At 44.5% G+C, this 12,397-nt stretch overlaps 1 protein-coding gene across 1 annotated transcript in view; it reads left to right on the top strand.

Moving 5' to 3' along the window:
* The window catches only part of LOC139578326 (leucine-rich repeat and immunoglobulin-like domain-containing nogo receptor-interacting protein 3), a 50,625-nt gene extending 39,436 nt beyond the window's left edge, over window positions 1-11,189 (top strand). The window contains exon 2 of the mRNA XM_071405760.1: window positions 5,622-11,189. Within this exon, the coding sequence (XP_071261861.1) occupies window positions 5,672-7,492 (1,821 nt within the window). The 5' untranslated portion in view covers window positions 5,622-5,671 and the 3' untranslated portion in view covers window positions 7,493-11,189. The remainder of the gene's footprint in view (window positions 1-5,621) is intronic.
* The last annotated feature ends 1,208 nt before the right edge of the window (window positions 11,190-12,397 follow it).

Here is a 12,397-nt window from a genome sequence, read left to right as displayed (position 1 = left end):
CTGTCAGTGTGCCATGACCGTGGACTTTTATTTGTATTATTCAGCGGCTGTTTCGAGAACCCCTCACGTATACCGTAAGGGTCTTTCTATAAACTAGCGTACCAGTGAGGATTTCCTACACTGGGCAACTTGTTACAGCTGTTGATAAGTCATTGATAATTAATCAGCTAATTGTTTTAATGTCATTACATTCAGATTAAAACTTCACACATCATCATCTAATCTAGGAGGTTATTTTCCTAATGACAGTCAAGTGATGAACAGCTGCTGTGTGCAACAACAGTCCGAGTGCTGGAAAAAAGGTGTTTGCGAGTAATGTCCAGAATATTTTGGAGTCTCATTTGTTAAGCCGGTGAAGACAGTTGTGCCTCGATCCACATTGGATCTAATACTCCTAGAAAATGGATGTTGATAATCTGTTGTCGTCTGCTTGATTTACAGTAGGGTCTCGTTAGATTTAACAGAATAAGCATCAAGGTAATAAGTTCATGTTTTCATATGTTTTTGTGTCACGGAGTGGACACAGTCTATGGTGCGCAATTGTGTAGGATAGACTACCCAATGCTATTCCTTCTAAGTATTCTGTTTATAATGACAACGGATTACATGGCCTAGCGGGCTTCTTCACAACATCATCTGGCAATGAAATATCATGACAAATACATTTTGCTTTCCATGTTGCAACTGCAATTTGAAACAATATAAGGGGCTTGAAGTTGCCTGCTTTACTTGAACTTGAATGTGGAGCTCAGAAATTCAAGTATTGGAAAGGCCTACCTTGAAAATCAGACATTTCCTCAATTTGGTGCTTAAAAATGCATTGTAATTATTGTAGGCAATTTAGATGTTCTCCTGTTCCCTTATAATTATCCTTGATATCATTCTTGATCCATTTTTGTGAGAGATGTGGCCACTTTCATTTTGTTTCCAGCTGCTTCAATTGAAGGATGTTGTACTACTCTATCCCTCTATAAAGCCTCTATACAGTGCATCTTAGTCCCTCTATAAAGCCTCTATACAGTACATCTTAGTCCCTCTATAAAGCCTCTATACAGTACCTCTTAGTTCCTCTATAAAGCAAAGCCTCTATACAGTACCTCTTAGTTCCTCTATACAGTACCTCTTAGTCCCTCTATAAAGCCTCTATACAGTACCACTTAGTCCCTCTATAAAGCCTCTATACAGTACCTCTTAGTCCCTCTATAAAGCCTTTAAACAGTACTGCTTAGTCCCTCTATAAAGCCTCTATACAGTACCTCTTAGTCCCTCTATAAAGCCTCTATACAGTACCTCTTAGTCCCTCTATAAAGTCTCTATACAGTACCTTAGTCCCTCTATAAAGCCTCTATACAGTACTGCTTAGTCCCTCTATAAAGCCTCTATACAGTACCTCTTAGTCCCTCTATAAAGCCTCTATACAGTACCTCTTAGTTCCTCTATAAAGCCTCTATACAGTACCTCTTAGTCCCTCTATAAAGCCTCTATACAGTACCTCTTAGTTCCTCTATAAAGCCTCTATACAGTACCTCTTAGTTCCTCTATAAAGCCTCTATACAGTACTGCTTAGTCCCTCTATAAAGCCTCTATACAGTACCTCTTAGTCCCTCTATAAAGCCTCTATACAGTACCTCTTAGTCCCTCTATAAAGCCTCTATACAGTACCTCTTAGTTCCTCTATAAAGCCTCTATACAGTTTCTCTTAGTTCCTCTATCAAGCCTCTATACAGTACCTCTTAGTCCCTCTATAAAGCCTCTATACAGTACCTCTTAGTTCCTCTATAAAGCCTCTATACAGTACCTCTTAGTTCCTCTATAAAGCCTCTATACAGTACCTCTTATTCCCTCTATAAAGCCTCTATACAGTACCTCTTAGTTCCTCTATAAAGCCTGAAGAACACATGAACATAATATGACATCCATTATAAAGAGCAGACAGCAGCCATCATCAGTCACAGTACTTTGCATATTGCCTGAGGACAAAAACACACTTACGTGTGCTATTTACCTCCTTGTCCATCTTCTCCGACCTGCCCTGTCACCATAATGTCCACAGTGGTTCCCCATACCACTCCTGGCCTGCTGTCCTCCAGTGGTGGCTGCGTGTCCTTGCCTCCTGTGGAGGGCCCAAGGCCCAGGCTGGTAGTGCAGCAGTGATCCATCATAGGACTATGAGGTGGAAGGTAGAGGGAAAGTCTGGGAAATAGAGCCCATCCAGAGAATCAATCTTCATGCTGGCCTACTATGCCAGGTGCCCCCGGGCTTCCCCATGCTGGCTGGGTATTACTACTTCTGATGATGGAACCTCAGAGAGGAGTACTGTGTTTTAGACTGAGGAGGACATGTTTATGTAAAGTGTGAGTGGGTATGGTGGTGGAGCTGAAATCGATGCAAGTCCATCACTTGCAGTGGAAATGCTGGAGAGATTAGATGATGTGCTGCCTGCTGGAGAGATTAGATGATGTGCTGCCTGCTGGAGAGAATAGATGATGTGCTGCCTGCTGGAGAGATTAGATGATGTGCTGCCTGCTGGAGAGAATAGATGATGTGCTGCCTGCTGGAGAGAATAGATGATGTGCTGCCTGCTGGAGAGAATAGATGATGTGCTGCCTGCTGGAGAGAATAGATGATGTGCTGCCTGCTGGAGAGCGCTACACACACCCACACCTCTTCCTTGCTACCTCTAAGTAGTATCCAACACCCACATAGCATCATCACTCCGGCAATTTAACCTATTGTAGACACAGCCAATTCAACCCAGTGTCACAACAACAATTGCTGACGTTTGAGAGATATATTGAGAGAAAGAACATTGTGATTGAACTACATTGATCCTATCAAAATCTCTGTTTTGTTAGGTTTGAGATATCGAATGGGTTGGAAATGTTTGTAAACACCTTATCATTCAACATTTTCATGGATTAGAGTCCATGGTTACTTAAACAAACACCTCTGTTCTCCTGTGGAGAGGCTTGATGCTGCATGCATTACAATACATTACAGGGGGCTCACCAACCCATCGTGAGTAATGTGCTCGATTGTCCCCCACGATGGAATCAGGAAGGGGACTGTGGATCTGTCTCCGTCCGTTAGTACGATAGTCACGCGATATCTCAGACAGCACTGGCATTTACAATTACACTGATTGGCTCAAGACGGGAGCTATAGTAATAAGCAGTGGTGCAAAGTACTTAAGTAAAAATATTTTAAAGTACTACTTAAGTCGTTTTTTGTGTGTCTCTGTACTTTACTTGACTATTTATATTTTTGACAACTTTTACTCCACTACATTTTCCAAATGCACTCAATCATTCATGGGGGACGACATGTTTACGTTTGCCTTGTTTGGCAGAACTTCTGCAGCGCCCTCTTGCCATGTCCTCTCTTCATGTCCCTCATGTTTCATCATGTGGTCTCACATTACAGGCCCTCAGGTCAGCCCTTCAACTCCATAACTCTGAATTGGTATCTGTAAATAAGGACAGACATCATTTGGTAAATGGCCTCTCTCATCTACACATTTTCTTAATTTGCCATCCACTTTGTCCGCTAATAGCTGATATGCAAACACAGGTGAACGAGGAGAAGCGGACAAATGAGGCTGAGGTGGATATAGTGTTGCAAAGATAGAGGGGTGCAACACAACCCCCTCTATATTCGAAATCTGTCTCTGTTGCTAACCTGTGCTTGGTACTTTGGAGCTGAAAAGCCACACTTTGCCAGAGTCTCTCTGGGTGTTTTCGGGGGCTGCTACGTAATTCGCTCCGGCCAGAGAACTGATGAGTTCAGGGTCACTGTATCCACCCACTCCACGGTCTGTGTTTATCTGGCTGGCGCTGTACTGTATAGTATGGTCTCTGTAGGAGAAATGGGAGAACTATTGTTCTTGGCTGTGTGCCCCCCATAAGTACAATGACTTAATATATTATTCATTCGTTTTTACATCGACCCATGCCTGGGGAATTGCCATATGATATTACACTCCTATTGTTCATTCAATACCGCTGCAGCTTAAATTTGATGAATTTGAAAATCACACAGGGCACATAGACAGATATGCTAACAAGACCATCAAGGAGGCCATCATTTTATTTTGCTCAAAAGTACCTTGTATGGGCTTTCCAGGAAGATACTGTAACATTTAAAGAGCAATTAGATTGCGTTGTGTGGTCCTTAAGCCTGGCAAAATAAATCCTTGAAATCGATAGCATTTGCATTTCAGAAATATGCCTCGCATGCATTTCCTGTGTCTCTTCAAAGCTGTACTGTACGAATGCATTTATCCCTTAAACTGATCAGAAGACATTATTATCAGCTAGTTTTAGGCTGTGACAGGTCGACTAATGGGTATACTTATTCCTATGTCTCAAGATCAATTTAAATCAGAGCGTGTAGATTTTAGGAACATGAAAAGAATGATTAAATCATCCGTGGGAGTTGAAAATCTTCACACATTTTCTGTTTCCTCTCGAGTGTCACTGGTCCTCTCTGATCACACCCTGTGTTGTGTGTGTGAAGGTGTGAGGGGGTTGGGTGTGTGCATACAATATTGTGTCAGAGGGGAGGAGACTATAACACAGTGTTAGAGTTCTCAGAATTCTTACTAATAATCCCCCAAAGGAAATTACATTAATCTGAATCTTTAGCAGCATTTCTGTCTAATTGATTCATACATTTATGGCACACTGTGTTGAGTGCATATTTCATGAGGCGTTGCTATGTTTAACCATTCTAGGGCATGCTCCTCTGTTCATGATTTCACTGCGTTCATTTATGGACTGTAGTAAGTAGAGTATCTGTGTGCTCAGGTGACACACAGAACACATGGCTTGGGGACTTCCTCATGCATGAACTAATGGGAGTGACAGGTCTCATGGGGTTTTAATACATTTACTCCTCCGTAAGCCCACCATTTAATGAATATGATGTTATGGAACACGTTAATCCTGGGATGTTTCATGTCAAAGGTATAAACTGGAGAAAATGATGGATTGAGGAAGGGATTAACGGTCTGATGCAGGTGGTCATTATCCTGTGGAGTGGTCTGTTATATGAGATCCAGGCAGAGTTCTTTCAAGCTTCAGAGAGACAATATGGAGATGTAATGGAAGTATTATAGTGTTGTGCGCTGGGTCGTAGCCTTGTGTGATGGGTGACCTTGCCTGAGAGCTACACTAAAGAGTCATTTGAACACTATAACACTCGCTCCCGGATTGAACACTAGATTTTCTGCCCAGCGGTATTGGTTGATGTTGGAGCATGGAGGCTTGACAAACAGGGTATGAGTCAGTTAGACAGAGTCTTGGTGTGATCTTTAGATCACACCATTGTTTCTGACCTATTCATGATGAGTAAATTAACTTTTCACTCATTATCTTCTGGGGTCATTCCTCTAAACAGAATAATAATTTACTGGAAACTCAGGCCGGGTTTCCCATGGTGTGTAACTCTCTGAGACTTGACACAGAGCACTAGCTGTAATTGTACTTCAGTGCGAAGTTAATTAAATACCAGTAAATGTAATTCTACTAATTTACAGTGTTTGATCTCAACTGTTGGAGGGAATATACATGCACTGATTTGTCTTTGTCTGTTTCATTCTCTCTCTTGGTCTCTGTGGACAGGTGTCTGGTGCAGTGATCCAGCCCCAGCGGTGCAAAGGTAGAGAGGGGGCATGGCAGCCGTTCCAGGCCTGGGGTGGCCTGGCCTGCTACTGTTGCTGCTGACTACTGTGGCCTCCACTCAGAGCCAAGGCTGTCCCCAGCGCTGTGAGTGCATGGCCAAGCTCAAGTCTGTGGCATGCCAGGGCAAGCGCCTGTCTGCCTTCCCAGACGGCATCTCCTCGGACACACGTCTGCTGGACCTGAGTGGGAACAGGCTTCGCTGGGTGGAGCATGGCGACCTCCTCTCCTTCCCTCGGCTGGAGGAGCTGGACCTGAGTGAGAACATCATCACCGTCCTGGAGCCCAACGCTTTCTCCAGCCTGCAGAGCCTGAGGGTGCTGTCGCTGAGGGGGAATCAGCTCAAACTGGTCCCCATGGGCGCCTTCTCACGCCTCACCAACCTCACCACACTGGACCTGAGCGGGAACAAGATTGTCATCCTGTTGGACTTCACCTTCCAGGACCTGAAGAGCCTGAGGAACCTGGAGGTTGGCGACAACGACCTGGTCTACATCTCCAACAAGGCCTTCCTGGGCCTGGTGGGTCTGAGGGAGCTCACCATTGAGAGGTGTAACCTGACCTCCATCTCCAGCCAGTCTCTGTCCTACCTCCGCAGCCTGGTCACTCTGCGCCTGCGCTACCTCAGCATCTCCTCCCTGGAGGACCGGAACTTCCGTAAACTGGGGGGGCTGCGGGGGCTGGAGATCGACCACTGGCCTTTCCTGGAGCACATCTCCCCCCACAGCCTCCAGGGCCTTAACCTGTCCTGGCTGTCGATCACAAACACCAACATCACCTCCGTGCCCACGGCCGCCCTGCGCAGCCTGCCCCACCTCATCAGCCTCAATCTCTCATACAACCCCATCTCCGTGCTGGAGTCCTGGGCCCTGAGGGACTTGGTCCGTCTGAAGGAGCTGCACCTGGTCAACACCAACCTGATGACGGTGCAGCCGTATGCCCTCGGCGGCCTTCGGCAGATCCGCCTGCTCAACCTGTCCACTAACGCCCTGGTAACCCTGGAGGAGGGCGCCTTCCAGTCCGTCAATACCCTGGAGACGCTGCGTGTGGATGGGAACCCTCTGTCCTGCGACTGCCGCCTGCTCTGGATCCTCCAGCGCAGGAAGACCCTCAACTTTGAAGGGAAGTCCCCAGTGTGTGCGGACCCCATGGAGGTGCAGGGCAGGGCCCTCAGCGCATTCTCAGACTCTGCCCTCTTCGACCACTTTACCTGCCAGAAGCCCAAGATACGCAACAGGAAGCTGCAGCCAGTGACTGCCAGGGAGGGCCAGGTAGTGTCTTTTGTGTGCCGGGCGGAGGGTGAGCCCACACCTATCATCTTCTGGGTATCTCCCCAGCGCCGCCGGATCACTACCAAGAGTACTGGACGTGTCACCGTCCTACCCGAGGGAACGCTGGAGATCCGCTACGCCCAGCTGACCGACACCGGCACCTACATCTGCATTGCCAGCAACGCCGGGGGCAATGCCACCTACTTTGCCACGCTGACCGTGAGCGCACTGCCTCTGGACGCTGCACTCATGGCCAACCGCACATACTACACAGGTGACCTCAACGAGACCAATCTGAACGACACCAAGGTCTTCCTCAAGTTCACCTTGGACCTCAAGACAATCCTGATATCCACAGCCATGGGGTGTTGCTTGTTCCTTGGCGTGGTGGTTTTCTGTTTCCTGATGCTGTTCGCATGGAGCCAGGGCCGGGGACAGCACAAGAATAACTTCTCAGTTGAGTACTCTTTCAGAAAGGTGGACGGCCCTGCAGCCAGCGGCGGACAAGGAGGGGCCCGCAAGTTCAACATGAAGATGATTTGAGTCAGAAAACGGGTCACTCTGTTTACTAGTAGACTCAGATGGGGACACAATAATAACTTTGGGCTTTATGATTCGGATCCCTATTGGTTCAGAAATAAACACATTAGGTGATCTAAGACAATGTACTAAAACTTTGTTTTGTATTTGTAAATGTCTGTATCAACAAAAAGTAAATAGGTAAATGGATTTGGTACAGACACATTTTTTCTCATTTGCTATTTGTGTATTGTGGTTTATCTTGTGCAGAGGAGTCTGGATGATAGTTAAAGATGTCACTAAATCCTATTGACTGTTAAGATTCAAAACACAACACCCCTGCACAGCTCCATCTGTCTCTCTGCAGTGCACCCTCCCCTTTTAAGGTTCTTAAAAAGGGAGGGTGACCTGGGGCTCTGAGGTATGGTGAATGCATGGAAAAAATGACCTTTATATTAAAGCATTGCATGCATTATCACCGCTTTTGCTTCCTGGCATAGAGCAGTATAGTAGAGGCGCTTGTAGAAGTTGCACACATGGGGCAAACATTTGTAGTCTAGGGTCCGGGAAAAATGTGGCCTTTTATATTTCATGCAATTCTACATCATTTTAGATGACTGGAGACGAGCAGAATATTTTTTATACCTCACAAATTATTAAATTGTCAGGCTACTTTGACACTGACAAACTGAGAATCTGATATCAATAAAAACGACCTTGTCTTGAATCCATCACTAGCCTAGGCCTAGATGTGTGGAGACACATATTGTACAATATGAGGAGGAAATTATAGTCCTAAAAAGGTTTCCAGTTTCACTGACTCACCTAATGATGAGCAGCTCACTCATGGAGATGGCCGATGCGTTCGTGACAAAAGCTTGTCGCTCTCTTGTTTTACTTTGTAAGACAATGCTGTTCGCTCAATAGGCCTATTTGGAAGTTGATAACTTGGTAGCCTACAATCAGATTAGTATTGTCTTTTCGGCAGGATCCATTTGATTTCCAACCTGTGTTGTCTCGCAATTTCATTTTAAATATTGCGAAAGGCCTGTTTTGGCTGCATGCTGTTCACTGACAGATTTGCCATGTGTTCCTGACTGTCAGTATGCCTTGTGATTGGGCTACACACAATCCACAGCAAGGCTATTTAAAAAAAAATATATATATATATTGATTCTCTGTGGCTAAATTATAGTCCAACTCCTGATGTAGTATTCAGAATTATGTCATTTCTTTCTGAACACGGAAGTAATTCTATTACTTTGGCAAATGTATTTGAATTCATCATGGGTGCTGTGGCACCTTCAGCACCCCTCCTGCGTCTATGATTCTATAAGGAAATAAATGATGAAGTGCAACTCTGGAGAGATGAGAGTTGCAGGCTCATGTCTATCAGAACAGAGAGAGGAAGAGAGCTCATAGAAAGTGAATCTCATTCTAGTTATGTGAAGGATAGAGGCTGTCTTCTCTCTCTCACCGCAGCTATGGCCATGCGTTGGTGTATAAAGGTTACAGTGTTGCGCAAACCAGAAACCCGCGCTGGCCAACACAAATCAATTCTTGGAATATTAGGCACGTTTTAACATGATGTTTTTCAGGGGGCAGCCAGGAGAATTACAAAGGAGAACTTGAACTAACTCTGATAGCTTTTATTAGGATTTTTACATTTCAAACAGTGAAAATTATTTGTCATGCCATGAGAGGTACCGGATCCTGACAAATGGGTTCTGGAAAGAAGCAGTCAAAAACTGAGAGGTGCCGCCTCGCTCAAATGAAGCACTGCTTAACAGTATTTTATATTGTACACTCCCAAGCTATAACCATACAGAATGACTCCAAATGCAAACTACATTACAGGAGACTTCCAACCTCATCTGTCATTCAACAGCATTAAATGCTGCTACACATTTGACTAGTTTCATTTTTCAAATGGATTTGTTACGTAAAGTACCCTGAATGACGAAGTGAAAAATATATAAACCTGGTGTACAGGTGAGTGATCACAAACAAAACCAGACACAATTTCCTATGGGATCAGATACCCTCGTGGTGGTGTATTTAGCAATAGTGACATGCCCTCAGACTGCACCCCATCTGAAAAAGTATACAAAACGTTTTGTGTATGTATATTGTTGTTGTTGTTGGGTGTTCAGATTTGTTGTCTCATTTTCTAAATGACTTGCTATATAACCTTTGTTAATTCGTCATTGTCTGATTGCAACTCAATATTAGGCATGTGTTCTTAATGTTTTGTACCCCCAGTGCATTTTGTAATCTTTAAAAGCTATTGTGGTTGTTCATAATGTGTTGTAAGTCAGATTTTATGTGGATAATTCTAAGTATAATTTCCTAACTGTTAATACCCAGTAATTTAATTATTATCAGACACAGATTGCCTGGCACAGAGATTTGCCCTTTCTGTGCTTTCTAAACAACTTATAAAGGGCAAGCGTGCAGTGTATTTGATCAGTTTCCTCTTTTAGGCTTAGGAAAGCAGTGGGAAGCCTGGTGACCAGCAGTGACAGTGTTTCTCATCAGGACCCAAGTCTCAGAGATATGCAGGAAAATGCTAATGTGACAGAGACCTTGGATGCTGGAAGAGAGGTCACAATGGAATGGAGCCAGACTGTGCTAGAGGGCCTTCCGTGCCCAATCACAAGGGCTGACATCATTTGCTTTCTGCAGATGAATTAGAATAGGATCAGAAACGATGTGAAGATTACACTGTTCCTTGAATATTTGTAAAACGTGTATTTGATTATGATAGCAGTATTTTGTATATTTTGGAAGAGCAGTTATTGCTAAGGTTTTTTGAACCAGTAATAGGCAAAACTGTTTAATCATCCCTCTTAGCACTTTGTGCAGGTTCCTAGCACATACTGTAGTCAACATCCGTATTAGCACTGTGCAGCTGCCTAACACATAATCATTATTCTCTATCCACACTACAGGAGAAAATTCGTATTGGGATTTAGGGTGCTAACGTAGCACGGGATGTGTGAAACTTACTTCTCAGCCTGAAGTGTCCCGATTTGCGGCAGTGAAAAACTAGCATTTCGCACGGCGCTGACTTTTCAGGAGGACGGTCACATGTGCTAGCAAGGCAGAGGTCCTGAGTTTGCGCCAGGTATGGACCAAATCGTGAGAAAGTGGTACTTGCTAAGCAAGCAGCGTGACATCCTTTACACACTAATTTCTGATCCGTCATCAGGCTGATTTAAAGTTAATATCAACATCTGCCTGTCTGTCTGTGGTATGGCAATATGTCACTCTAGTACACTGGCTCCATAGATCGTTCCCTCACTCAATGCCCCATTGCCAACAGTCCCAATAGTTTACCTTGCAGCCCTCTGCTGGAAGAAGCGTAATCTACACCATTGTCACTGGAGAGACGTTCACTTCATTCTGAATATAAGTACAACAACATGTAGAACAAAGAATCATGTCAGCTCTTCATTGCATTTCTATCTGCAATGTTCAACACCTTTTGGCAACTGATCCTGGACCTGAATGCACTGCACATTTAGCATCAGACCTTCATTGAATACTAATAATAAAATAACTACTTTTGTGTTCTGGGAAAAATAACAATATGATAAACATTCCTGCGTTTCAGCATCCTAAAGATTAAATTGATGTTGTTTACATTGTTCTGCAAATGTTGGGAGAATTTTGTATATTACTGTATGTTTTATATAAAAAAATACCCCAATTCAATTAAGCACCTTGTTTGTAACATATACAGTGCTTCGGAAAGTAAACCGCTTGACTTTTTCCACATTTTGTTACGTTACAGCCTTATTATAAAATGGATTAAATACATTTTTGTAATCAACAATCTACACACAATACCCCATAATGACAAAGTGGAATCAAGTAGGTTTTTTTGTGTGCAAATGTTTATACACTGCTCAAAAAAATAAAGGGAACACTAAAATAACACATCCTAGATCTGAATGAATGAATGAAATATTCTTATTAAATACTTTTTTCTTTACATAGTTGAATGTGCTGACAACAAAATCACACAAAAATTATCAATGGAAATCAAATTTATCAACCCATGGAGGTCTGGATTTGGAGTCACACTCAAAATTAAAGTGGAAAACCACACTACAGGCTGATCCAACTTTGATGTAATGTCCTTAAAACAAGTCAAAATGAGGCTCAGTAGTGTGTGTGGCCTCCACGTGCCTGTATGACCTCCTTACAACGCCTGGGCATGCTCCTGATGAGGTGGCGGATGGTCTCCTGAGGGATCTCCTCCCAGACCTGGACTAAAGCATCCGCCAACTCCTGGACAGTCTGTGGTGCAACGTGGCGTTGGTGGATGGAGCGAGACATGATGTCCCAGAGGTGCTCAATTGGATTCAGGTCTGGGGAACGGGCGGGCCAGTCCATAGCATCAATGCCTTCCTCTTGCAGGAACTGCTGACACACTCCAGCCACATGAGGTCTAGCATTGTCTTGCATTAGGAGGAACCCAGGGCCAACCGCACCAGCATATGGTCTCACAAGGGGTCTGAGGATCTCATCTCGGTACCTAATGGCAGTCAGGCTACCTCTGGCGAGCACATGGAGGGCTGTGCGGCCCCCCAAAGAAATGCCACCCCACACCATGACTGACCCACCGCCAAACCGGTCATGCTGGAGGATGTTGCAGGCAGCAGAACGTTCTCCACGGCGTCTCCTGACTCTGTCACGTCTGTCACATGTGCTCAGTGTGAACCTGCTTTCATCTGTGAAGAGCACAGGGCGCCATTGGCGAATTTGCCAATCTTGGTGTTCTTTGGCAAATGCCAAACGTCCTGCACGGTGTTGGGCTGTAAGCACAACCCCCACCTGTGGACGTCGGGCCCTCATACCACCCTCATGGAGTCTGTTTCTGACCGTTTGAGCAGACACATGCACATTTGTGGCCTGCTGGAG

Source organism: Salvelinus alpinus, chromosome 6 (genome assembly GCF_045679555.1).
Source record: "Salvelinus alpinus chromosome 6, SLU_Salpinus.1, whole genome shotgun sequence".
NCBI classification, from domain to species: domain Eukaryota; kingdom Metazoa; phylum Chordata; class Actinopteri; order Salmoniformes; family Salmonidae; genus Salvelinus; species Salvelinus alpinus.
This window is presented reverse-complemented; position numbering and strand designations above follow the sequence as displayed.